Source organism: Chrysemys picta, chromosome 2 (genome assembly GCF_011386835.1).
Source record: "Chrysemys picta bellii isolate R12L10 chromosome 2, ASM1138683v2, whole genome shotgun sequence".
NCBI classification, from domain to species: domain Eukaryota; kingdom Metazoa; phylum Chordata; order Testudines; family Emydidae; genus Chrysemys; species Chrysemys picta.
In genome coordinates this window covers 110,105,349-110,132,384 of record NC_088792.1, presented here as the reverse complement: position 1 = coordinate 110,132,384, position 27,036 = coordinate 110,105,349, and the positions used below count along the sequence as shown (strand labels likewise).

The window sequence follows — 27,036 nt, the reverse complement described above, 5'->3', positions numbered from 1 at the left end:
TCTTGGATAAACAAAAGAGGCTGAATATATGTTTCTCGCTATTTGACAGTCGTCACCTCATTCTTGTAGTTCTTCTTTGACTCCTTTCCAATTTGTCATGATCCTTTTAAAGGTGGGAACACTGGAACTTGCTACAATATTTCAGTAATGGTCCAAGGACTGTATTTGTTCAGTATACCATCACATGGCATAATTCAGCTGGTTATATTGATTATCTGCCATCAGCCCTGAGTCTCTTCTCTGGGCCACTGCTTTCCAACATGCAGTCCTGTAAATGTGACCTACATTCTTCAGGCTATATGTACAAAGGAATTTATGTGTTGTGATGCTGAGCATCACAATGCCTAATTTGTAGGTGCTTAGAAGATCACTTGAACTCACAAAACATGAGTTAGGTGGTCAGGCTTCCTATACAATTACTGGAGGGAGATAGGTGCCTTAGAATAGGATTCACAAAAGCCAGCACATTGGGTAGCTCCCTGCCTAAGCTAGCCAAAGGGAGATGCCAGAGACAAAAATGTGTGCCAAAACCCTGCACCTCTAAGGGAGTTTAGTGCCTCCATCCTGGCTGGTGGGTAGTGCCTCCCTCTGTTTGGGATTCTCAGCTGTGAAAGCTCTCCTGGAGACAGACACATAAGTCATTTCTTGAAATGAGCCAGGGATGGAGGGGATGAAAGAAGGAGGTGGTTAGAGCACAAACCTAGAATGTCACCTCTCTGTCCAATAAGGCAAAGGGTTTTGAATAGGGGTCTGCCACCTTTCAGCTGAGAGCCCCAACCACTGGTCTACAGAGTCATTCTCACTCTTTCTGGTCTAATTAATATTTAATTAAAGTGATACAACTTCACTAGGAGATATTGAGAGAGACCCACATCAGACTATTCTATATCCCAGTGGTTAGAGCACTCAGCTGAGAGGTGACAGATCCCTGTTCAAATCCAGTCTGGCATCAGGCAGCGTGGGGACTTGAACCAGAGGTCTCCCACATCACAAGTGAGTACTCTAATCACTGGGCTAAAAGTTATGAAGGAGTTCCTCCTCTTTCCCTTCCCCCCTCATTTGTTTTGTGTGGTGGTAGGAGTGCTCAGACCACACTGGATTGGGCTCTGCTGGCAAGTTAGGTGGAGGAACACCGCTCTTCCCCCAGTTCATGACTCTCACTGCGGGCTAGGCATCCGGAGTAGAGTGAGGCAGCAGTGCACATGCTCAGTGGTTCAAACGTTGGTGCCCAGGTAACTACTGCAAAAAATTTAGGAACCCGGTGAATTTAGGCAACTACAAGGTTCGGCAGCAGCTGAGCAGAGGTTTTATGAACCCCAGTGGGGCCTAATTCTGGTATTTAGGCACCTAAAATGGCAGTTAGGTACCTAAGTCCCTTTTTTGAATCTAGCTCTCTGTTCCTAGATGTATGATGTCTGGATTAAAACACATCTTGTTCAAATTAGTCCAGCATACCAAGGCATTCAGGCCAGTTTTTTATAATTGAACAGTATCATTTTTTATCGTTCCATCAATGTTTGTGTCATCTGCAAACTTTACCAGCAATGATTTTGTGTGTTATACCAAGTCATTTATAAAGATATTGAATAACACAGGGATGCCCAATAGACGAGTTCTCATTTACAATTACATTTTTACATTTGTCAGTTGGCCATTTTTAAAATCTATTAGTATAAGCTACATTGATTTTGTAATTCCCTAATTTTGAATCGGAAATCTATGGACATTGCAACAGTTACCTTTATGAACCAAATTTATAATCTCATAAAAATGATAATGAATTTTGCTTGACAAGATCTTTGTTTTATAAAATCACACGAGTGGCATTACTTATGATACCATCCTTTAAACCTATCCGGCTTGTAACCTATATCAGCCTTTTATGGTTTTCCTTGCCATTGATGTCAAGCTAATCAGCCTATAGTTACCCAAATCTTCCTGTTGTCCCCTTTTTTTGTGGGGGGGGGAGGGGATTATTGACACATTAGGTTTTTTTCCAGTTTTTCTCAAACTTCCCCAGTATTTCAAGATGTGTTAACAAACAAACAAAAAATATGCTTCAGAGATCTTTTTGGTCAATTCTTTTCAAAACTCATGGATGCAAGTTATCAGATTTAAAAATATTCAGTTTTAGTAGTTGCTGTTTCAATCCTGTCTAGTTGCTGTTGGAATAGAAAGTATTTCATTATCTCTTTAAAATGTGTCTATATCATCCAGTTTCTTCTGAAATCAAGAGCAGAAATATTTATTCTGCTCTTCTGCTTCACTAATGACATTTTTACCTTCTCTGTCTAGTAATTATCCTATACCATTGCTAGGATAAAAATGCATTTTGCCATCTTATAACATGGAAATGTATTTGCATTTTAAAATGAAAATTTGCAGCCCTTTAATCCACAGTTCTGACTAATCCTTAGATCTCACAAAGCAAGTTATGAAATGTTGAGGATAATTGAATTTCCCAACCAGATTTTATCTTAAATCTTAAATAGTATAAAGTGTGATAACATAATGAAAAGTATTAAACAAGTGATATTACATTCCTATAAAGTCAAATATATCTTAAGACCTTAGATAATTTTTTTTAGGTATCACAGTAAGGGTATGTCTACACTACGAAATTAGGTCGATTTAATAGAAGTCTATTATTTAGAAATCGATTTGATATAGTCGATTGTGTGTATCCCCACTAAGCGCATTAAGTTGGTGGTGTGCATCCACAGTACAAAGGCTAACGTTGACTTTCAGGGCATTGCAGCTATCCCACAGTTCCCGCAGTCTCTGCCCCCATTGGAATTCTGGGTTGAACTCCCAATGCCTGATGGGGCAAAAACATTATCACAGGTAGTTCTGGGTACATGTTGTCAGGCCCCCCCTTCCTCCCTCCCTCCCTCCCTCTGTGAAAGCAATAGCAAAAAATCGTTTCTCGCCTTTTTCCTCGGTTACTCGTGCTGACGACATACCACGGCAAGCATGAAGCCCGCTCAGCTCACTGTTACCGTATGTCTCCTGGGTGCTGCGGCAGACACGGTACTGCAGTGCTACACAGCAGCATTCCCTTGCCTTGCCTTACGGACGGCAGATGGTGCAATACGACTGCTAGCCGTCGTCATCGTCCCGTGGGTGCTCCTGGCCAACCTCGGTTAGGTTGGCCAGGGGTGCCTGGGCAGACATGGGTGCTGCTGGCCGGTCTCAGTGAGGTCGGTCGGGGGCGCCTGAACAAAAATGGGAATGACTCCAGGTCATTCTCTTCTTTAAGTTTTGTCTAACAGAGATTCAGTCCTGCCTAGAACATCATGCCAGCTGGAGGCTTCTGCCTCAGGCTGCTCTCCCAGTTAGCAGCACCACGTGATCGCACCTACCCCTTGCTCCCATGGCTCATGAAGCCTGGACAGTAGTTAGGAGCAATTCAACTATAGGCTGAGCAAGTGCAGAATGGTGGTAGAATGTGAATTTGGACATTTAAAAGCTCACTGGCGCAGTTTACTGACTCAGTTAGACCTCAGCGAAACCAGTATTCCCATCGTTATTACTGCTTGCTGTGTGCTCCACAATGTCTGTGAGAGTAAGGGGGAGATGTTTATGGCGGGGTGGGAGGTTGAGGCAAATTGCCTGGCTGCTGATTACGTGCAGCCAGACACCAGTAGAAGAGCACAGTAGGGCGTGCTGTTCATCAGAGATATTTTGAAAACCAGTTTCATGACTGGCCAGGCTATGCTGTAAAAGTTCTGTTTGTTTCTCCTTGATGAAAACCCGCCCCCTTGGTTGACTCTACTTCCCTGTAAGCCAACCGCACTCCCCTCTCCCTTTGAGCTCTGCAAGCAGAGGCAATAAAGTCATTGTTGTTTCAAATTCATGCATTCTTTATTAATTCATCACACAAATGGGGGAACAACTGCCAAGGTAGCCCGGGAGGGATGTGGGAGGAGGGAAGCACAGGAGTGGGGTAGTTGTAGGGGCACCCCCTAGAAAGGCATCCAGCTCATCATAGAAGCGGCATGTCTGGTGCTCTGACCCGGAGCAGCCGTTTGCCTCTCTGGTTCTTCAGTAGGCTTCACGCGGCACTGCTGCAGGTCCCTGTTATGACCTCTGTCCTTCATGCCCTTGGAGATTTTTTCAAATATTCCGGCATTTCTTCTTTTGGAACGGAGTTCTGATAGCACGGATTCCTCTCCCCATACAGCAATCAGATCCAGTACCTCCCGTTCGGTCCATGCTGGAGCTCTTTTGCGATTCTGGGACTCCATGGTCACCTCTGCTGATGAGCTCACCACGCTGGCCAAACAGGAAATGAAATTCAAAAGTTCCCGGGGCTTTTTCTGTCTACCTGGCCAGTGCATCTGAGTTGAGAGTGCTGTCCAGAGCAGTCACAATGGAGCACTCTGGGATAGCTCCTGGATGCCAATACTGTCGAATTGCGTCCACACTACCCCAAATTTGACCCAGAAGGGTCGATTTCAGCACTAATCCCCTCATCGGGGAGGAGTACAGAAATCAATTTTAAGAGCCCTTTAAGTCAACAAAAATGGCTTCATTGTGTGGACAGGTGCAGGGTTAAATCGATACGCAAAGTATCATATATATCTAGTTTGAAATTACTACTTAAAATAGAGAGGCTCTGTCAAAGACACTTTGAGAAACTGAAAAAACCAACAAGGAGTCCTTGTGGCACCTTAGAGACTAACAAATGCCTTTGGGCATAAGCTTCCGTGGGCTAAAACCCACTTAGCCCATGAAAGCTTATGCCCAAATAAATTTGTTAGGCTCTAAGTGCCACAAGGACTCCTCGTTGTTTTTGCTGATACAGACTAACTTGGCTACCACTCTGAAATCTGAGAAACTGAGTTTTGCCACTGACTTCAGTGGGGAAAGGAGTGGGCTCTGAATGGTGAGTTCAGATGTTCCTGCTTGATTCTCTTTGTGTGACATTCTCCAGTTTTCCACTCTTTATATATATGGTATATATGCTTTAGTTATAAAGCTGCTTTATTTGTGGATTGGGGTAAGCCATAAGCCAGTGAATATAGTAGCATATTTGAGTACCTTCTAATATCACTGGTCTACAATTTTTGAGAAGTCGTCTGCTTCAGAGATAAAATGTGCTATTTATTGTGTATTTTGATGTGCTGAATTCAAATATGACAATTAAAAACAGTAGCCAGTTGTTTTAAGATATTTAAGTTTTTACATTTTATGTCTATATATATATATATATATATATAGTAGAGTTTTAATCATAAATTGTAAACCTAGGTCTTTTCATGTGTTTATGGTTGCTTTACATAATATTTCACCTGTCCTGTTTATGTAACACTTTAAAAATCAGCAAAAGGGTTATATAAATAAAATGTATTGTGAAACAAAAGGCAAAAAATTATTATGTACATAGTTTAGTTCTATTCAGTGTCTACTTGGAACTTCTTGGCTTGTCTCTTGTATTCATTAAATGGAGCATCTCTTGTCACTGTCCAGCAATAGTCTGCAAGCATTGATGGGCTCCATTTGCCCTGATAGCATTTCTCCATTGTTGCAATATCCTGGTGAAGTCGCTCGCCGTGCTCGTCACTCACTGCTCCGCAGTTCGGTGGAAAAAAATCTTGATGGGAGTGCAAAAAATGTATCTTTACTGACATGTTGCAACCAAGGCTTTTGTATGCCTTGAGGAGGTTTTCCACCAACAACCTGTAGTTGTCTGCCTTGTTGTTTCCGAGAAACTTTATTGCCACTAACTGGAAGGCTTTCCATGCCGTCTTTTCCTTGCCACACAGTGCATGGTCAAATGCATTATCTCGAAGAAGTTCAAGAATCTGAGGACCAACAAAGACACCTTCCTTTATCTTAGCTTCACTTACCTCCGTGGAAAATTTCCAAGGTTATTTGAAAACTGCTTGTGTTTTGTCAATGGCCTTGACAAAGTTCTTCATCAGATCCAGCTTGATGTGTAAGGGTGGTAACAAAATCTTCCTTGATTCAACAAGTGGTGGATGCTGAACACTTTTCCTCCCAGGCTCCAATGACTGTCGGAGTGGCCAATCTTTCTTGATTTAGTGGGAATCTCTTGCACAACTATCCCATTCGCAGAGAAAATAGCAGTACTTTGTGTATCCAGTCTGCAGACCAAGCAAGAGAGCAACAACCTTCAAATCGCCGCAAAGCTGCCACTGATGTTGGTCATAGTTTATGCACCTCAAACGTTGTTTCATGTTGTCATAGGCTTTCTTCGTATGAACTGCATGACCAACTGGAATTGATGGCAAAACATTGCCATTATGCAGTAAAACAGCTTTAAGACTCGTCTTGGATGAATCAAAGAATAGTCTCCACTCATCTGGATCGTGAACGATGTTGAGGGCTGCCATCACACCATTGATGTTGTTGCAGGCTACAAGATCATCTTCCATGAAGAAGAATGGGACAAGATCCTTTTGACGGTCACGGAACATGGAAACCCTAACATCACCTGCCAGGAAATTCCACTGCTGTAGTCTGGAGCCCAACAGCTCTGTCTTACTCTTGGGTAGTTCCAAATCCCTGACAAGGTCATTCAGTTCACCTTGTGTTATGAGGTGTGGTTCAGAGGAGGAGGATGGGAGAAAATGTGGGTCCTGTGACATTGATGCTTCAGGACCAGAAGTTTCATCCTCTTCCTCTTCCTCATCTGACTCAAGTGAGAATGATTCTGTTGCATCAGGAACCGGCAGTCCTTCTTCATGGCGTACTGGGTGTATAGCTGATGGAATGTTTGGCTAATGCACAGTCCACTTTTTCTTCTTTGACACACCTTTCCCAACTGGAGGCACCATGCAGAAGTAACAATTGCTGGTATGATCTGTTGGCTCTCTCCAAATCATTGGCACTGCAAAAGGCATCGATTTCCTTTTCCTCTTCAACCACTGGCGAAGATTTGTTGCACAAGTGTTGCAGCATATGTGTGGGGCCCACCTCTTGTCCTGATCTCCAATTTTGCAGCCAAAATAAAGGTGATAGGCTTTCTTAACCATAGTGGTTATACTGCGCTTTTGTGATGCAATAGTCACTTCACCGCAAACATAGCAGAAATTATCTGCACTGTTCACACAAGTACAAGGCATCTCTGCTCACTTTGGCTAAACAGAAATGTGTCCCTTTGCAAAATCAAACACTGACAAATAAGAGCACGACACTGTATGATTTCTAGAGCTGATATAGGGCAATTTGTTCAGCAGGGTGATTTAAGCTTCATTATGATTGCATCATCCATGACTTCTAGGAATAACATGGTGCAATTCATATCATGTATGATTCAATACCAGCTTCAGATTGCACCATTCATTGTTTTGCCTAAAAAGCAAGTACTGTCCAAACCCAGTCATAGATTTATTCATAGATCTACTCAAAGATTATTTTAGTCATTTCTGATTTAAATTGAGATCCCTTCCCTTTAGAACTCACTTATCCTCCGCCATTCTCAAGTCAAGGGTCGTATATACTGACCCAATAGCATATCTTGAAAACTAGAGCCAATCAACAATTTTCAGCATCATTTTCATTCTCAGTGACCCAGAATTAGTAAAGTTTGACTACATTTATTTCAGAAGTATTTTGGCTGTAGAGCAGTGTATTTGACTTGCATGTATGGTACTATTAGTGGGGATTTCCTTATAGTTGGTATTACAGGTGGAACTGGAAAATCATTTCATTTCATAAAGCTGTTAGTATATGAGGAATTAATCAAAATATATTTTGTCTGAGAACAATAGTCTCATTTAGCCACAGTTGCCAGGCAGGGGTATGTGAGATACCAAAGTATTTCCTCAATTTAGGACAGGATAGAAGATAACTGTATCTTTGATACCTTTTTCCCTCCCTGCTCACCAGACTTCTCCCTCTCTTAACGCCAAGAAGGAGTCCATCACCTGCATCCCTTCTTATTATAAAATAAAATATATTTTATTGTCAACCCTCAGCTCCAGGGTCCTGGTCAGGTGTGACCTCAGTGCTTCCAAATACCAGGGCTGGCTCTCAAGTATCAGAGGGGTAGCCATGTTAGTCTGAATCTGTAAAAAGCAACAGAGGGTCCTGAGGCACCTTTAAGACTAACAGAAGTATTGGGAGCATAAGTTTTTGTGGGTAAGAACCTCACTTCTTCAGATGCAAGTTCCAAATTCCAGGTCTGGCTCTGTCTCCTTTCTCAGCACTGTCTCGGGATTGTGACCCATTCAGTCTCTCCCTGTCCATTAGGCAGGCTTGGAATGGTAAGCAAGGCTTCAACTTATTCTCCGTTCAGACATCAATGTAATACATGCATCACCTCCGAGGACTTGACTGACATATTTTGTTGTTGTGCTGGGTGGAATCCCTGTTCTACTTCAGGCTTTATCAGCCATGAAATTACAAGATGGGCACTTTGGGGGCTCTGGGTGTATGGGGTGTACTTCCCTCTCAACAGGCAATTAATCTTTTGCAGCTATGAATTCCTTCCAACCACTTTAAGGAGTTGTCTTAAGATTTCTCTCCCATGTTATTGCTTTAGTATTTCTATTTTTCCTTGCGCAGTGTGGATTGTATGAGTTTTGCCTGAGTAAAGACCCTGTATTCACAAGGCAATGCAAGTAGTACCAAAAGTTATATCCTGTCTGATCTGAAATCAGTAAAGATAAGCTGTATTGGAAATAAAATGGAGTTATTGAATCATAGAACCATTTATGGTGCTAAATAATATTCAGTGCAGTGTAGGGCCTATCCCCCTTCTAGTTCTCTGAAGAATTTGGGACACAGTAAAAGATTATTTCTGTTTCCTTAACAACAAAAACAGGAAAGATAAAACACAGCCAGTGTAAACAGAAAGATAAACACTGAGAGATTGATCTGAAGTAATTCAGAATGGCTTTGAAACTAAAATCAAACATCTATCCCCTGAAATGGAACATTAGACCTGGATAAACTATTGAATAAACTACTGAATTCTACCTTATCTGATTTATCTGTAACCACCCAAACAAATAAATAACAGACAAGTTCAGCAGCTGATACAAGTGCTAATTAATTATGAGCTAATTAAGGAGGTTCAGAAAAATAAGAAATGCTTCTACCACATTCATTTCTTGATTCTATTTTCCACATCTTTTGCAGGCTCTCTTCCAACCCAAAGAAGACTTCATCCCATCCCAAACTTTACTCTACCTATTCAGGTTCCCTACAATCCCAGAAAGTTTCCAATCTGCGTTACTCCCATTGCATTTCCCATTACACTGAGGCCTGGTCTACACTAGGCGTTTATGTCGAAGTTAGCGCCGTTAAATCGAATTAACCCTGCACCCGTCCACACTGCGATGCTATTTAGTTCGACATAGAGGTCTCTTTAATTCGACTTCTGTACTCCTCCCCGACGAGGGGAGTAGCGCTAAATTCGACATGGCCATGTCGAATTAGGCTAGGTGTGGATGGAAATCGACGCTAATAGCTCCGGGAGCTATCCCACAGTGCACCACTCTGTTGACGCTCTGGACAGCAGTGCGAGCTCGGATGCTCTGACCAGCCACACAGGAAAAGCCCCGGGAAAATTTGAATTTGAATTCCTTTTCCTGTCTGGCCAGTTTGAATCTCATTTCCTGTCTGGACATCGTGGCGAGCACAGCAGCACTGGCAACGATGCAGAGCTCTCCAGCAGTGATGGCCGTGCAGTCTGGGAATAGAAAGAGAGCCCCAGCATGGACTGATCGTGAAGTCTTGGATCTCATCGCTGTGTGGGGCGATGAGTCCGTGCTTTCCGAGCTGCGATCCAAAAGAAGGAATGCAAAGATCTACGAGAAGATCTCTAAAGACATGGCAGAGAGAGGATACAGCCGGGATGCAACGCAGTGCCGCGTGAAAATCAAGGAGCTGAGACAAGGCTACCAGAAGACCAAAGAGGCAAACGGACGCTCCGGATCCCATCCCCAGACATCCCGTTTCTACGAGGCACTGCATTCCATCCTCGGTGCTGCCGCCACCACTACCCCACCAGTGACCGTGGACTCTGAGGATGGGATACTGTCCACGGCCGGTTCCTCAGACATGTTAGGGGACGGGGAAGATGAGGAAGGAGATGAGGAGGGCGAGGCAGTTGGCAGCTCTCACAACGCTGATTTCCCCGACAGCCAGGATCTCTTCATCACCCTTACAGAGATCCCCTACGAAGCGTCCCCAGCCATTACCCCGGACACAGAATCTGGTGAAGGATCAGCCAGTAAGTGTTGTAAACATCTAAACATTTATTTTTAACAAAACAGGAATATTAACAATTAAAAGAATGGGTTGTTCATGATTAGTGTGCCCTAGGCGCTTAACGGTTTAGTAAGGGGCAGTGCAAGTTTTGAAAAGAAATCTAGCAATGTCCGGTTTTCAGTGATTGTCCTGCACAAGCCGCTCTACTGTGTATTCCCTGCTACTGCAGCTACAGTAAAATGCGGTCTATATGTGCGGGGATAGAGCAGTAATCCTCCTGGGACATCTCGATGAAGCTCTCCTGGAGGTAACTTGAAAGCCGTTGCATGAGGTTCTTGGGGAGAGCGGCCTTATTGGGTCCTCCGAAGTACGACACGTTGCCGCGCCACGAGATTATCAGGTACTCGGGGATCATTGCTCTGCACAGCAGGGCGGCATACGGCCCTGGTCTTTGGAGGCTTTCCCGGAGCATTCTCTCTTTGTCGCTCTCGGAGATCCTCATCAGGGTGATGTCGGCCATGGTGACCTGCTTTTAATTAGGTAGGGGAATGTTAGTGTTGGGACTGCTTTCCCGTTCCTTTACAGAACTGTCACCGCTGGTTTGCAGCCACGCGGTGGAGGCGGGAGAGGGGCAGCCGAAAGGGATCATTCCCGGGGACAGCCGCGAGGGGGTGGGACAGGGGCAGAGTTCCCGCTTGCCGGATTGCTGGCAGCAGGGACTGACATTGATTTAAATGTGAAATGAGGCCAGTGGTAATATAAAAGTTTTAAACTGCCACAAGTGTACGGCTTACCATGTCTGCCTGCAACAGAAATTCCGTTGTGCTGCCTCGCTTCTCAAATGTGCTGTTCAAGACCCCAGGCACAGAATGCGAAGGCCGAGAATTCGACCTTGTGCTGAGTGCGCATGTGAAAGGTGCTGTGCATGGTCTTGTTCACAGAGAAAGACTATGTTCTTTGTTCACAACTACATTTATCTTTCAGAGGAATTCACTCCCTTTTTCCCATTTCCACAGCCCCGTCTGCGACTGTCTCACAACCTAGCCTGGAATCACACTCCCAGAGGCTAGCGCGGATTAGGCGTAGGAAGAAGAGGACACGGGAGGACATGTTCTCTGAGCTTATGGCCTCTTCCCAAGCCCAGGCAGCACAGCAGACCCAGTGGCGGGAGAACTTGACCCGAATGCACCAAGCCAACATGGATCGGGAGGAGAGGTGGCGGCAGGAAGACCAGCAGGCGACTCAAACGCTGCTTGGACTACTGAGGGAGCAAACGGACACGCTCCGGCGCCTTGTGGATGTTCTGCAGGAACGGAGGCAGGAGGACAGAGCCCCGCTGCAGTCCATCTCTAACCGCCCTCCCCCGCCACCAAGTCCCATACCCACCTCACCCAAAGTGCAAAGAAGGAGAGGCGGCAGAGTCCCTGCTAACTCTCACTCCACCCCTGCAGAGAGCTCTAGTAGCAGAAGGCTCTCATTTCCCAAAATTTGAAAAGTTCTTTCCTTCCCGCCTGACACAAGCCCACGTCCAAGTTTCACCTCCCAATGCCATGTGTAGTTGATAATAAAAAATTCGTTTCTGTTAACTACTGTTTCAATCATGTTCTTTTGGAGGAGGAGGGGAAAGGGGGTTGGAAATTGGACAGGACAGTCTCCTTTGGCAGGGTACATAGTCGGGGGCAGGCACAGCAGCAGGGCACATACACAGTGCAGTGATGCAGTGACTAGTTGCCCCGGTTAGTCTGGGAGGTTGTTTTGATGTAATGTTGGGGGGGGTGGGTTGCTCTGTGACTTTGTGGCGGGGGAGGGCAGTTACAGATCTTAAGCGCCGGTCCTTAGACAGGATCACAGAGCCACACAGCATGGGATCTGTAACCGTCCTCCCCCTGCCACAAAGTCAAATAGACCTCCCATACACACAGTCCCGATCAGGAGGGGTGACAGGCTCCGTTGAAACAAGCATCCCACCGCAGCGGAGCCTGTCAATCCTTGAGTTTAGAAGCTGCATTCGCATCACAACACTAGACCCGCCCCGCACCACAGTCTGCGTCCCAGTTTTAAAAAATTCCCGCTAAAACAGTATTAAAGAAAACGGTGTGCTTTAACAAAGTAGAACTATTTTTATTTCGACACGTGTGTTGGAGGGGGGGTGAAGGGGGTATGTAACTGGATAGGATAGTCAACATTACCTGGGTAAAGAAACGGGGGCAGGTTTAGCTTCTCAGTACACAAACTATAAAATCACAGGTTACCCTGCTCACTCAGGAACTTTGCTTTCAAAGCCTCCCGGATGCACAGCGCTTCCCGCTGGTCTCTTCTAATCGCCCGGCTGTCTGGCTGTGAGTAATCACCAGCCAGGCTATTTTCGTCAACCTCCCACCCCGCCATAAAGGTCTCCCCCTTGCTCTCACAGAGATTGTGGAGCACACAGCAAGCTGCTATAACAATGGGGATATTGGTTTCGCTGAGATCACAGCGAGTCAGTAAGCTTCTCCATCTCCCCTTGAGACGGCCAAAAGCACACTCCACCACCATTCTGCACTTGCTCAGCCGGTAGTTGAAGAGTTCTTTTTCAGTGTCCAGGGCGCCAGTATAGGGCTTCATGAGCCAGGGCATTAGCGGGTAGGCTGGGTCCCCGAGGATGACTATAGGCATCTCCACATCCCCAACAGTTATTTTGTGGTCCGGGAAGTAAATACCTTGTTGCAGCCGTCTAAACAGACCAGAGTTCCTGAAAACACGAGCGTCATGAACCTTGCCCGGCCATCCCACGTAGATGTTGGTAAAACGTCCCCTGTGGTCCACCAGTGCTTGCAGCACCATGGAAAAGTATCCCTTTCGGTTAATGTACTGGGTGGCCTGGTGGTCCGGTGCCAGGATAGGGATGTGAGTTCCATCTATGGCCCCACCGCAGTTTGGGAATCCCATCGCTGCGAAGCCATCTATGATCGCCTCCACGTTTCCCAGGGTCACTACCTTTGGCAGCAGTACATCAACGATTGCCTTCGCTACTTGCATCACAACAACCCCCACGGTAGATTTGCCCACCCCAAACTGGTTCGCGACTGACCGGTAGCTGTCTGGCGTTGCAAGCTTCCACAGGGCTATGGCCACTCGCTTCTGTACACTCAGTGCAGCTCGCAACCGGGTGTCACTGCGCTTCAGGGCAGGGGACAGCAACTCACAAAGTTCCAGGAAAGTTCCCTTCCGCATGCGAAAGTTTCGCAGCCACTGGGATTCATCCCAGACCTGCAGCACTATGCGGTCCCACCACTCAGTGCTTGTCTCCCGTGCCCAGAATCGCCGTTCCACGGCATCAACATGACCCATTGCCACTGTGATGTCCTCGGCGCTGGGTCGCCTGCTTTCTGACAGGTCTGTGCTACTCTCAGACTTCAGGACATCACCGCGGTGCCGTAGCCTCCTTGCCTGACTTTTCTGCATCTGCCTCAGGGAAACCTTTATGATAAGCTGCGAGACGTTGAGAGCGGCCACAACTGCAGCGATGGTCGCAGCGGGCTCCATGCTCGGAGTACAGTGGCGTCCGCGCTGTCAATGACTGGAAAAGCGCGCGAACTGTTTTCCCGCCGGCGCTTTCAGGGAGGGAGGGCGGGAGTGATGGACGGATGACGACAGTTTCCCAAAAGCACCCTCGACTCATTTTGTTACCCAGAAGGCATTGCCGGCTACACCCAGAATTCCAATGGGCAGAGGGGACTGCGGGAACTGTGGGATAGCTGACCACAGTGCACCGCTTCGAATGTCGACGCTATCACCGTTAGTGTGGACGCACAAAGTCGAATTACTGTCCTTAGTGTGGACACACACGTTCGACTTTGCAATATCGATTACAAAAATTCGATGCAAGTAAAATCGAACTACTCTCGTAGTGTAGACAAGGCCTAAGTGCTTTATTCTGACCCAGATGAGATTTGAGCCTATCCACAATCTTCTTTTCTATTGTTTGCTCTTAGTCCACCCACCAATATGTTATGTGAATTTGGATACACGTTTAAACTCTGGATATGTAGCTAAACAAGACCATTCCAGGTTTAGCCATCCCTAACATCAATAAGGAAACTGCTGATTATGTTGCTAAGCAACCAAAATCAAGCTCTGAAACTCTCAATCCAATAGTAATAGATTTAAAGGAGGGCATGACTGAAAGCAAAAGATAGAATTTGTCCATGAATATATCTATGTATCTGTGGTTTTTCATAGATTCCCTAGAATTGAAGGCTAGAGGAGATCATTCAATCCTCTAGTTTGATCTGTGTATAAAAGACCATTACATTTCACCTGTTACCCTTGTATTGAGCCCAATAACATGTGTTTGACTAAAACATAACTTGTGTTTTGGCTAAAACACATTGTTATCCTTTTAGACCTAAGCAGCTAGTCAAAGGTCAGGGCGTTCCAGGAACTCCGGGTGTTCCAGAGGGGAGTATAAATTAATGATACAGTCTGGTAACTTTGTACATTCCTTGTAAATAAACAAGATTTCACCAAAGTCCTGTTTCTGAACACAGTCAGAATCACATAGCAAGGGGCATTTCCTTTGTTTGCTGTTCCAAGCACGCCTTTCCAGCCAACACTCTGGACCCTAAAAGCTTTTTCTCTTATCTTTATCTCAGAGCTACATTAATGCCATTCCAGGCTGTGTCTGCTTGTCTTTCTCTTCACTCTCTCCCCCTGTCTCTCTCTCACACACATCTGGCCAAACAATACCTCACGGAACCCTCCATCTTCATGGTGTTAATTTCTGGGCAGACTCTATTGTCCTTGTTTTAGGTGGAGCCCCTTAAATGTCTTTTACAGGTATCTTAAAGGAAGGGCATGTTCACACTATGACAGATATGGCAATCTACTGCCACATCCCTGGGAAGACTTTATTGAATTAGGTGTAAGTATCTTTGTGATCCATTGTATTAAATTAATGGTTTTATGTATTATTGTGGGCCGGAATTTTACTGAACCTCACAAGGGGGTGAACTGACAGATATGAGGAATTGAAGTTCCAAAAATTATATTGAATAACATGCCAGACAAGAATGGACTTTTGGGACAATAATGTTTCCTGGGGAATAGATTAATGCAAATTTCCTACATCCAGTTATTCAAACATGCCTTGAGGAGAGGGTCTTTGCTGATTTTACCTGTTGGCTGGAGATCAAAAGTCCAACCTGTATAAAGAAACAAATGAAGTGTCCAACAGATTGTTCTGATTCTGAGACAGTTTTGAACTTGTAACCATGGGGAAAATTCAGTTGTGGGTTTTGAAGGAATGACACCTACCAGAACCTGAGGTTAGCATGGGATGACGTATGGTAAGTTTTTTAGCATACATGCACATTTTTTTTTTAAGTTTTTTAATGTGTTTTCTATTTAATGCTTTCACCTTAAGAATAAATGTGCTTGTTTAGAAAGAGCTCTCTGGTACCTTGTAACTGAAGACAATTATATTGTTCATAGCCTCTGGAGAGAAAGCAAAGCACAGATGCTGGCCTATTTAGGGAGTCTGGCTAGCTGGGAATATCACAGTGTAGATAGGGAGCTGTTAGCCTTGAAATACCCTGGTCAGGAGGGAGTGAGGTACAGGTCTCTGTCCAAGAGTGGTGACAGCTGGTAGCTGGAAACCTTTAAGTGGGTGCTCTTGGTGGACAACAGAGGGAGAATACAAGTGCAGTTACCCTGAACTGTCATATATTTGATGGCAGCATATATGGGATCTAGAACAGCATGAATTCTCATAAGCACCAACAGTAGTGAAGTACATTAGAAGGGAAAAGCACAGAGAAATGTTCAGTCTTTTGGAGAAAGGAACAGTGAAATGAGAGAGAAGGGAAAATGAATTAGGAAGAGCTGAAGTAAGATCAGCTGATTGAATTTCACAGAGAAATTTAGCTCAACACTGAGGAGTGGATAAAAATACAGGTAGTCAACTTGCTGTATTCTGACAACCAGAAGAGAAATAATGGTTCAAGTTCACAGGGAAGATCCAGCCCACAGGCCAGGGAAATCTTGGAGTCAGCTCCCTGGAGAGAAAAAGGGAACATCTGTGCTCTGTACAGACCAAATGTATCACTGCAACAGGGATTGATGAGAGATCTGCTGGTAGGCCAAGAGAGGATGCAGCTAAGGAGGGACTGGCTGCATCTGGAACCCCAGCTGCTTGAAGACCAGGAGTACCAGCATCAGTACAAGAGAGAAGAAGAACCAGCGACAGCATGAGGAGAGAAAGAGGAGAAGTCGTGTTAACAGTTAGAGAGAAAGCAAAGCGCAGATCCTGGTCTGTTTAGGCAGTCTGGTTTTCTGGGAATATCACAGTATAAGACATGGACCTGTGCAGCTTTAAACCTCCCTGTCTGGTGGAAGAGAGACATGAGTCTCTGCCCTAAAGAGGTTATGTCTGGGAGTCTAAAACCTTTAGAGTGTGTTCCCTCAAGGGAACATGGAAGGGGAATGCAAGTGCAGTTACCCTGAAACTGTGACACATACCTATTAGTTTCAAGAAGGCTTTAACCCAACACTGAAGAACAACATCTAACCCAACCCATCACAACATATTCCAGAAAGGCATCCAGTCTTGATATGAAGACATCAAGAGATGGAGAATCCATCACTTCCATAGTTTGTTCCAGTGGTTAATTGTCATCACTGTTGTTTGACTTTGTTTAAAACAAACAAACAATTTTCTAATTTTAATTTGTCTGGCTTAAACTTCCAGGGTATGTCTACACTACAAAATTAGGTCAAATTTATAGAAAATGATTTTTAGGAAGCGATGTTATACAGTTGAGTGTGTATGTCCCCAATAAGCTCATTAAGTCGGCAGAGTGCGTCCACAGTACCGAGGCTAGCATCGACTTTCGGAGCGTTGCACTGTGGTAGCTATCCCACAGTTCCCGCAGTCTCCACCACCCATTGAATTCTGGATTGAGCTCCCAATGCCTGATGGGGCAAAAACATTGTCGTGGGTGGTTTTGGGTACATGTCATCAGTCACCCCTCCCCAGTTTCATGACTGGCCAGGCTACGGTGTGAGAGTTCTGATTGTTTCTCCTTGATGATAACCCACCCCCTTGGTTCACTCTACTTCCCTGTATGCCAACCAACCTCCCCACTTTGATCACCACTTGCAGAGGCAATTAAGTCATTGTTTCAAAATCATGCATTCTTTATTAATTCATCCCACAAATAGGGGGATAATTGCCAAAGTAATCCAGGAGGGGTGGAGGAGGAGGGAAGCACTGGGTGGGGTGGTAGAGGAGCAGAGGAGAGAAGGACAAGGCCACACTGCACTTCAAAACTTATTGAAAGCAGTCCTCTGGGGTGGAGTGGATGGGTGCCCGGAGCCACCTCTCCCCCCACCCCTTGTTCTTGGGCGTCTGGGTGAGGAGTCTATGGAACTTGTGGAGGAGGATGGGCAGTTACACAAGAGCTGCAGCAGCGGTATGTGCTCCTGCTGCTTTTCCTGCAGCTCAACCATACTCCGGAGCATATCAGTTTGAAACTCCAGTAGCCTCAGCATTGCATCCTGCCTCCTCTCATCACGCTGCCACCCCTCTCCTCTTGCTCCCGCCACCTTTCCTCTTGCTCGTCCCTCCTGTCCTTGTGTTCATTTTCTGCTTTCCTGGATTCTGCCATTGTTTGCCTCTATGCATTCTGCTGAGCTCTTTCAGTGTGGGAGAACTGCATGAGCTCAGAGAACATTTCATCGCGAATGTGGTTTTTTGCCTTCTTATCTGCACTGGCCTCTGGGATGGAGATGTTGGGGGAGCGTAGAAACATTTACTGCTGTGGGAGAAAGAAAAGGGAGAGTATTCTTTAAAGACACATTTTAGAGAACAATGGGTGGACTCTTTCAAGGTGAACCAAGCTGTTAACATTATATAGCACATGTGTTTTGGTACAAGGTCGCATTTTGCCTCTTAAGGCCCTGCTGGTTTTCTGAAGGGCTGCAGTTTTAGAGTTAACGTGCAGTACAAGCCCAACTAACCCCCCCCAACCCAATTCTCTGGGATGATCACTTCACCCCTCCCCCACCGTGTGGCTAACAGCGAGGATTATTTCTTTTCAGCCACAGGCACACAGCCCAGCAGGAACAGCCACCTCTGAATGTCCCCTTAATAAAATTTCCCTATTTCAACCAGGTGACCATGAATGATATCACTCTCCTGAGGATAACACAGAGATAAAGAATGGATGTTGATTGACTGCATTCCAGTAGCTGTACAGGCCGTGAATGCATCCCAAGTCTTCAGGGCAAATTAATCACTAAACACGCTTCCTTTTAAACCATGTATTATATTTACAATGGTACACTCACCAGAGGTGCCTTCTCTGCCTTCAAGGTCCGGGAGCCCGCCTTGGGAGGGTTTGGAGGGTATTGGCTCCAGGGTGATAAACAGTTCCTGGCTGTCGGAGAAAACGGTTTCTCCGCTTGCCTGCTGTGTGCTACCCTCCTCCATCTCCTCATCCTCCTCATCCCCAAAATCCTCATCCCTGTTGCATGAGACTCCCTCTTTGTTTTTTTGATAAGCTTGCCTGAGCTCCTTAAGTTTCACCCAGCACTGCTGCGGGTTCCTGTTATAGCCTCTGTCCTTCATGCCCTTGGAGATTTTTTTCGAATATTTTGGCATTTCGTCTTTTGGAACGGAGTTCTGATAGCACGGATTCATCTCCCCATACAGCGATCAGATCCAGTACCTCCCGTTCGATCCATGCTGGAGCTCTTTTGTGATTCTGGGACTCCATGGTCACCTCTGCTGATGAGCTCTGCATGGTCACCTGTGCTGATCAGCTCACCACGCTGGCAAAACAGAAAATGAAATTCAAAAGTTCCCGGGGCTTTTCCTGTATACCTGGCCAGTGTATCTGAGTTGAAAGATACACTGGAGCAGTCACAATGGAGCACTCTGGGATAGCTCCTGGAGGCCAATACAGTCGAATTGCGTCCACGCTACCCCAAATTCGACCCGGCGATGTTGATTTCAGCGCTAATCCCCTCCTCAGGGAGGAGTACAGAAATCGATTTTAAGAGCCCTTTAAGTCGACAAAAATGGCTTCGTCGTGTGGACGGGTGCAGGGTTAAATTGATCTAATGCTGCTAAATTCGACCTAAACACATAGTGTAGACCAGGGCCCAGTCACTGCTTTTAGTTATGCATTTCTCTGCTAACTTAAAGAGCTCTTTAGTACCTGGTATCTTCTCCTTTGAAGGTACTTATACACTATAATCAAGTCATCTCTCAGTCCTTATTGATAAACTGAACAGTTTGAGCTCTTTAAGTGTCTTAGGGTGACCTGATAGCAAGTGTGAAAAATCGGGACGGGGGTGGGGGTTAATTGGCAACTATATAAGAAAAAGCCCCAAATATCAGGACCGTCCCTATAAAATCGGGACATCTGGTCACCCTAAAGTCTCTCACTAGAAAACATTTTCTCCAGCCCGCAAATAATTTTGTGTTGCTTTTTTCAGTAGCCTCTCCAATTTCTTAATATGCTTTTAAAAATTTGGATGCCAGAACTGTATGCAGTAATCCATTATCAGTCTCACCAATGCTGTGTATAGAAGTAAAATCTCCTCTCAGGCCCTACTCCTACTTACTACTCCCCAGTTTATACATCCAAAGATTACATTACCCCATTTTTGGGACAACATCACACTGGAGTTCATGTTGAGTTGCTTGTCCAATATGACCCATAAATCTTTATCAGAGTCACTGCTTTCTAGGAAACACTCCCTCAATCTGTAGGTATGGCCTGTGTTCCTTGTTTCTAGATGTATAACTTTGCCTTTGGCTGTATTCAAATGCATTTTGTTTACATAGGCTAAAGTTACCAAGTGATCCAGATCCCTCTGTATGACAGCCCTGTCCTCATTTATTTACCATTCCTTCAATCTCTGTCATCTGCAAATTGTAAGAGTGATTTTATATTTACTTCCACATCTTTGACAAAAATGTTGAATATCATCAGACTTAGCACTGATCCCTGCAAAACCCCACTAGAAACACCCCCGTGTGATGATTGCCATAGACAACTATTTTTTGAGATCTGTTTGTTAGTTAACTCTTATTCCATCTAATGTGGTGCTTTATTCATATTGCATAGTGCTAATTTTTAAATTAGAATGTCATGCAGTACTAAGTCAAATGCCTTACAAAAACCTAAGGATATCCCATATATTCAGTTACCTTTAATAACAAATCCTGTAATCTCATCTAAGAATAAAATCAAGTTTGACATAATCTATTTTCTATTCTCCATGAAACCATGTTGGCTGGTGTTAATTATAATCCTATTCTTTATTTTTTTTTATTGAATCTCATTTCAGCTTTTCAATTATTTTTACTGGTATTGATGTCAAACTCGAAAGCTTATAGTTACCTGGTCATCCTACTTGCTCTTTTTGAAAATTGGAATGACATTTAGCACTCTTCTAGTTGTCTGAAATTTTCCTGGCATTCCAAGATGTATTAAAAATTAATGTCAACGGGCCAGAAACTGTATGGCTGAGTAGATAGAGCATTGGACCGGGACTCTAGTGACCTGCGTTACAGTGTCAGAATGGTCGAGTGGTCTAAGGCACAAGACTCTGTCTTGCTCTCAAGTGGGTGTTCCGGTCTCTGGATTGAGGTGTAGGTTCAAATCTTTAATAGGCAGCAGGTTTAAAACACACAAAAGGAAGTATTTTTTCACACAATGCAGAGTCAAACTGTGGAACTCCTTGTCAGAGGATGTTGTGAAGGCCAAGACTATAACATGGTTCAAAAACAACTAGATAAATTAATGGAGGATAGGTCCATCAATGGCTATTAGCCAGGATGGGCAGGGATGGTGTCCCTAGCGTCTGTTTGCCAGAAGATGGGAATGGGCGATAGGGAATGGGTGACAGGAGATGGATCACTTGATGATTACCTGTCCTGTTCATTCCCACCAGGGCACCTGGCATTGGCTACTGTCAGAAGACAGGATATTGAGCTAGATGGACTTTTGGTCTGACCCGGTATGGCCATTCTTATGTTATGTAGAAATCGCCTCAGCCAGCCCTTTCAGGACTATTGGGGGTAATATATGGGGAACCCATTTAGGACAATTGGGTGCAATATCACTCATCTGAGGCTGCTGATTTAAACAATGTTTATCTCTAGTAGATTTTGTTTAACATCCTCTTTGGTTACCAATGGACTGGAAAATACTTAATTTCCTCATGTGATACAAATATATCAACTTTCTTATTTACAAATACAAAATAGAATATTTATTAAAATTACGAGGACTCCGGTGGCACCTTAAAGACTAACATTTATTTGGGCATAAGCTTTTGTCAGTAAAAAACACACTTCTTCAGATGCATGGAGTGAAAATTACAGATACAGGCATAAATATATATTGGCACATAAAGAGAAGGGAGTTCATGAGCCAATATATATCTTCACGTGCCAATATATATTGATGCCTGTATCTGTATTTTTCACTCCATGCATCTGAAGAAGTGGGTTTTTTACCCATGAAATCTTATGCCCAAATAAATCTGTTAGTCTTTAAGGTGCCACCAGACTCTTTTTTCTTTTCTTTCTTTTCTTTCTTTTTGGATACAGACTAACACGGCTACAGAATATTTATTGAACACTTGTCTTTTTATAATTATGAACAATTTTACTATAAATTGTGAAGATTCCACCCCCATATACTTTAAAATCTCCTTTTTATTGTCCTAAGCCCTGCCAGACATGTTTTTCGCCTAATGTCTTTAGCTTTCCTTATCACTTTTCTACACTTCATAACAATAAGCACTCATCACCATAGTACCTAAGTACTTCCCAGGTATTAGGTCTGCATGCTGAAGCACCTAGTAAATAGCAAGAATCTTTTGCTCTTTTCCTTTCTTTGATAGAAGAAGCTCTGCTTTTGATATTCATGTTTTCTCTCTTCTGCTGATGTAAATCCAGAACAACTCTGCTGAAGTTAAAGATCAGAATTTAGTGTTCTTTATCATTTGTTGGGAAACTAGGAAGAGAAATGCTAATACTATTTTAACCATTTGTACTAGTCATTCTGTAATATTCCTCAACTTAATCCCCAGGTTAATTAAAAAGAGGTCAGCTCAGTATACTAAAATCATGATAAAATATCTGAAATCTTTATTATCTGTGATAGTAGACACACAGAAGAGTATATTGAAATAGAAGATTGTTTAAATCATTAAAATTTGTCTGTTGATTGAACGATTCAAGCAAACTTCAGTTTATGAACAGCTAAGGGTGACCTGCAGGTGTATGTAAAGACCAACGCACTTTCAGTGTTGAGACTTAAAATGATATTTCTGAGAGACAAAGTAGGTAAGGTAATTTTTTTTTTATTGGACCAGCTTCTGCTGGTGGAAGGACTGAGTTCTTGAGCTTCACAAAGCTCTTCCTCTGACAAGGTAACCAGAGTGACATAAACACAAGGTAAGACAGATAGTTAAACATAAGGGGTTCACACATGCAATAGGAGACCATTTAAAATAAAGTGGGCAATTAGGGTAAGCAAGCAATAGTGTGTGTTACAAATTGTTGTAATTAGCCAGAAACCAATTTCTCTGTTAAGTCTGTTTTTTATTGTCCAGCAGAGATATAAATTTAAGTTTCCAGGCTCATCTTAAATTCTTTCTAGTATACATTCTGCCTGGTTCAGAATAACTATTCTACCAGTGCACAGAATGTCCTGGGATAGATGTCCAGGGAAGTACTTTGACAGGGCTCACTTAGGCTCTTGAAAGAACCTGAGCCCAAGTCTCCAAAATGGCTTAAAAATGCTAAAATATTCAAGACACTCAGAGTTCAGGACTGCATGAACTCTTAAAGTCAAACATTGATAAACGTATTGCCAAATAACTTTGTTTAAACACTCTTTAAAATGTCTCAATGTTAATTTGTGTAACAATTGCCATTTCCTTAATCTTAAATTTAGATACAATGCACATATGAGAACCATTACTAATTCACATTTACTTGGCTCAATAGAATTTCTATTACCTCCATTTCAGTAGTGCCATTAAATATCAAGTTGCTGCATTGCTAATTTCAAATTAGAGCTGAGTTAATAATGAAGCTTTTTTTCTTAATTATATTTATTAGAAATTTTGAAATATTAGAGTAATAGCATAGCAATGAGGCAAAAGGAAGTACAGCAGGCATTTATATCAAGGGAAGGGAGTGTGTATAAGTTAAATATAAAAAAAGGCATAACTCCAGAGTCATAACTCCATAGCTGAAGAATGAGGTACAATTCCACTTTTATAGGTCCGTGACCGTCACATCTTGAACGAACTGACAGGTAACTCAAGGGATATTATTTCGTTATTACTATAAATACACGGCATGAGTAGTTGCAAATGGGAATATGCTCTTGCCACTAGACAGCTCCTTCCCTCTGCGCCTCCCTGTAGAAGCAGAGCAGGGAGCAGCAAGGGGAAACAAGTCACTGGCATGCTGCATCTCCAGCATGTGACTTCCCTCAGGAGGAAGAGAAAGGAAAGAACACAAAGGTCTGACTTCTGCTCCCACTGAAGTCAATGGGAGTTTTGATGTTGATTTAGGTGGGAGCAGAATAGAGCTGAGGGACTTTATAGTAAAAATTATTCTTTCATTGCAACCTGAGATCTGATTATCTCCCACTTCTTTGGTTAATGGTTATTGCCTCTGCCTATTCTAATCATATTCTCCCTTCTTTTCCTGTTCCTGTGGCTTGGCCAATTCCTGCTTATGTATCAGAGAATCTTTTATTCACTCAACAGTAAAGGTTCTTCCATATAAAATTGGTACCACTTGAACATTTTTGTATGAACAGTTTTCCAAATAATCCACAGATGTGGGGACCATCTGGGGTTCTGTGCAGATTCTGGTGAATTTTATATTAACTTAAATGGATATTTTTATCATCAAAGTTTCATAAACAGTTGTTTTCAGGCTTAGAGCTGCTTTCCTACCAGCCCATAAAGGCAAAGAATGGGAAATCCATCAAAACTACATCCTGTGACTGTTTTATTGTATCAGGATCTTGCATCAGGGCATGATGATGTTTTGTCATAATGAAGCCATATTGGAAAAAAAAAACTTACAAGCATGTGCAACCTATGGTTCAGTATGTGTTCTGTGTCCCTTTCTGTGACAGATCCACAGGGGATGATTCTGATACAGTTCCCATCTATGTGTCTTTCGGCCTAGATCCTCAGAAGGAGGAAATTAATCGGTGTTTCATGCCTGAATGCCTGTGCAGATCTAAAATTGTTGACACAAACATTTTCCAGAGCTTAGTCTTTGAGCTCAAGCTGTAATGGATCAGGCTTTTTGCTCTAGAGGTCTCTAGTTCCAGCCTGGGGATGAGAAAGACAATGTAATTGTGTATACAAACCCTGCCATCAATATGGCAAAAATATTTCTTAAAATTATTTGAGACACCCCCTCCTCCCCCAAGGTTTTGCAGCTGAGGATCAGTACAGATAAATTCACATGCTCATCTGCAGTCATGGAGGTGGGTACTAGGTCCCACAACCCCTGTTCCCTCTTTCCCCCGTGCTTCCATATAACTGCAACAGAACCTATCCACCTAGCAGAGAGCTCCACATGCATGCCTGCCTTTCTCCTCAGCAGTCCAGCTCTACAAAATTGTAGGTGCACTTGGCTGCTCACATTTAGGTGATGATGCACATGCTAACATCAGCTACTTTATAGTCACCATAGATTTATCCTTTGATCTGAAGCCTCACCTGTAAATAGCAGTATACTAGCCTTTTTACATGGACTGAATCCAGCTGCCTTTTTGTGTATACAAAGGCTGATTGAATGCCCAGTGAAGTCAACAGAAGTATTTCTATTGATTTCAATGGGTGTCAAATGAGCTTTTGTCCTATGGCACCTAACATCTTTCAGTTTACTCACTTTTTCTCATATTCAGAAATTGGCCTTTCTTGTCTAAATATGTTCAATAAACTACAGCATGAACCAGTACTTAAGAGATAGTTTATCATTAGAAAACTCTAAAACACCTGTGAAAAACGTATTGAAAAGGTATATTTAGCAATAACAGCCACTTATCTTCATTACAGTGTCTCTTAATATTTTCTATTGCCTTTTCACACATTAAATCACAGTGCTTGGAAGGAAACAATTGTTTCTAATTTCTGCTAAATTTAATTTCTTTTAGGCAGTTTTTCAGTTAGAATTCTATTTCCCAGGAAACAAACATTAATCAAATTCGTGTAATGCCTCTTTCTTTTCCTGCACAACTCCTAGGACATGGAATCATCAAGCTGATAAATCACTTGTTTTTTTGTCAAACAAGGAGCAGGGTTGTTGTTTTGCAGTTGAATGGTACAGTTAAAATTCTGTTTTACATCTAGTTAAGGAGAAATAGTTTATATGTTTTTAATTATTATTACTCTTCAAAGAAAGCTGCTGATGTAGCACAAGCAAATTTTTGAAGAGCCTCTGTTACATCTACCCCTTATTATATCTCTCTGGAAAAAAACATAATAGAAGCCTTTGATATGCTAGTAAAAATATTTTGTAATGAGACAAATAGCCTTATATTGGTTTTCGTCAATTTTGGTTTTCACCTGTTTGCAGGTGGGGGTTCCATTAAAATCACAGATGCAGTGAGCTGTAATTATTGGGGTTATTCTGTACCCCCAAAACACTAGGGTGCAATAGCATACCTGGTGTACCGCTTCTCAGAGGCTAGGCGTTGTAGTTGCTAGCCCTGCTAGGTCCCAGTAGCCACTCAGACACATGGCTAAGGGAAAGGATTTTACTAGGGCTGGAAGGAAAGAGGAAAGGTTGCAAATACTGTAGGTGCAGAGGCTTGCACATGTACAGGTCAAAGGGGGTTATAGCAGATCTTTTTTTGATCTCTGGGGCAGTCCAATTAATAGTCAGGCCTCTTCAGGGCTAGTGCCGGGGGTTTCCAGGCCCTCTGTACTAGCTCCCTGCCCAGCCACTGCTGCTCCCCCACAAGTCCCACATAGGCCTGCACCCAGAGCCATCCCTTGGGTAGGGCAAATCAGGGTGACCACTCCAGGCCCTGTGCTTTGGGGGCCCCCGTGCTTTGACATCACGGTGTCAGATGAGGTGAGGAAAGAAACTGTTTGCCATGAGCAGAGCTGGCAGAGGCAGCCAGCGAGCAGGAGGCAGCGTGGTGTGTCTGGCCCTGCCTCCCCCGCCCCTGCCAGGCCTGGGACAGTGTTGGCAGGAGGGTGCTGCACACGCAGTTTTCCCACCCTGTGTGCCCACCTGAGCCCCACCATTATTCAAATGCAGGAGGCAGCACCTGCACCCAGGAGACGGGGACCCCTGACCACCAGTGGATGTGCCATGCTCCAGGTAAGCCGCCTCAGCCCACACTCCACAGAGCAGCTGGAACCTCATTGCCCCACCATTGGGCCCCCTGCCTCAATCTCCCCCACCAGCGCCCCCAGGGCCCCATATTGGCTAAGTTGTCCAGACCCGCTCACCTCCCTAGGGATGGCTCTGCTTGCACCAAGCTGTAACATCCAGTGCTCACAGCCTGTTCCACACATGGCTCTGTGTCTGTTCCTGCTTCCAACTTTTCTCCAACTCTCTTCTTGCCATGTTGCTCAGTGGCTGCTTCTTCAGCTTCCAAACAGACCCTGGCCACTTCCTGTCCAGGACCTTTTCCCTTACATGTCTAGGGCTAAGGGTAGTGTAGTGGGGAGATTGCTGATAGGACCTGCCATTCCCTGCTTTGCAGATTGCTGTATTTATTTAGTGAGGAACACATGTAATCACTCAGTGGCAATAATAAACTTTTTTTTGGTCAGGAACAGGACACAGATGAACTGCCT

General features: G+C 43.9%; 1 protein-coding gene and 1 long non-coding RNA gene across 2 annotated transcripts in view; both read left to right on the top strand.

Annotated features, from left to right (window-relative positions):
* The window catches only part of LOC135981436 (uncharacterized), a 51,824-nt gene that overhangs the window by 12,198 nt on the left and 12,590 nt on the right, over positions 1 to 27,036 (top strand). The window lies entirely within an intron of this gene.
* LOC135981435 (uncharacterized) lies at positions 9,227 to 11,771 on the top strand. Its single transcript, XM_065583974.1, has 2 exons — positions 9,227 to 10,207; positions 11,202 to 11,771. Exons 1-2 carry the CDS (start codon positions 9,631 to 9,633, stop codon positions 11,675 to 11,677), a joined length of 1,053 nt encoding a protein of 350 aa, XP_065440046.1. The 5' UTR covers positions 9,227 to 9,630; the 3' UTR covers positions 11,678 to 11,771.

Excerpts from the sequence above, each read along its gene's own strand:
- LOC135981435 (XM_065583974.1), top strand. The coding sequence starts at position 9,631 with ATGCAGAGCTCTCCAGCAGTGATGGCCGTGCAGTCTGGGAATAGAAAG. Across the intron at positions 10,208-11,201 it reads ATCTGGTGAAGGATCAGCCA|CCCCGTCTGCGACTGTCTCA; the intron begins GTAAGTGTTGTA and ends CCATTTCCACAG.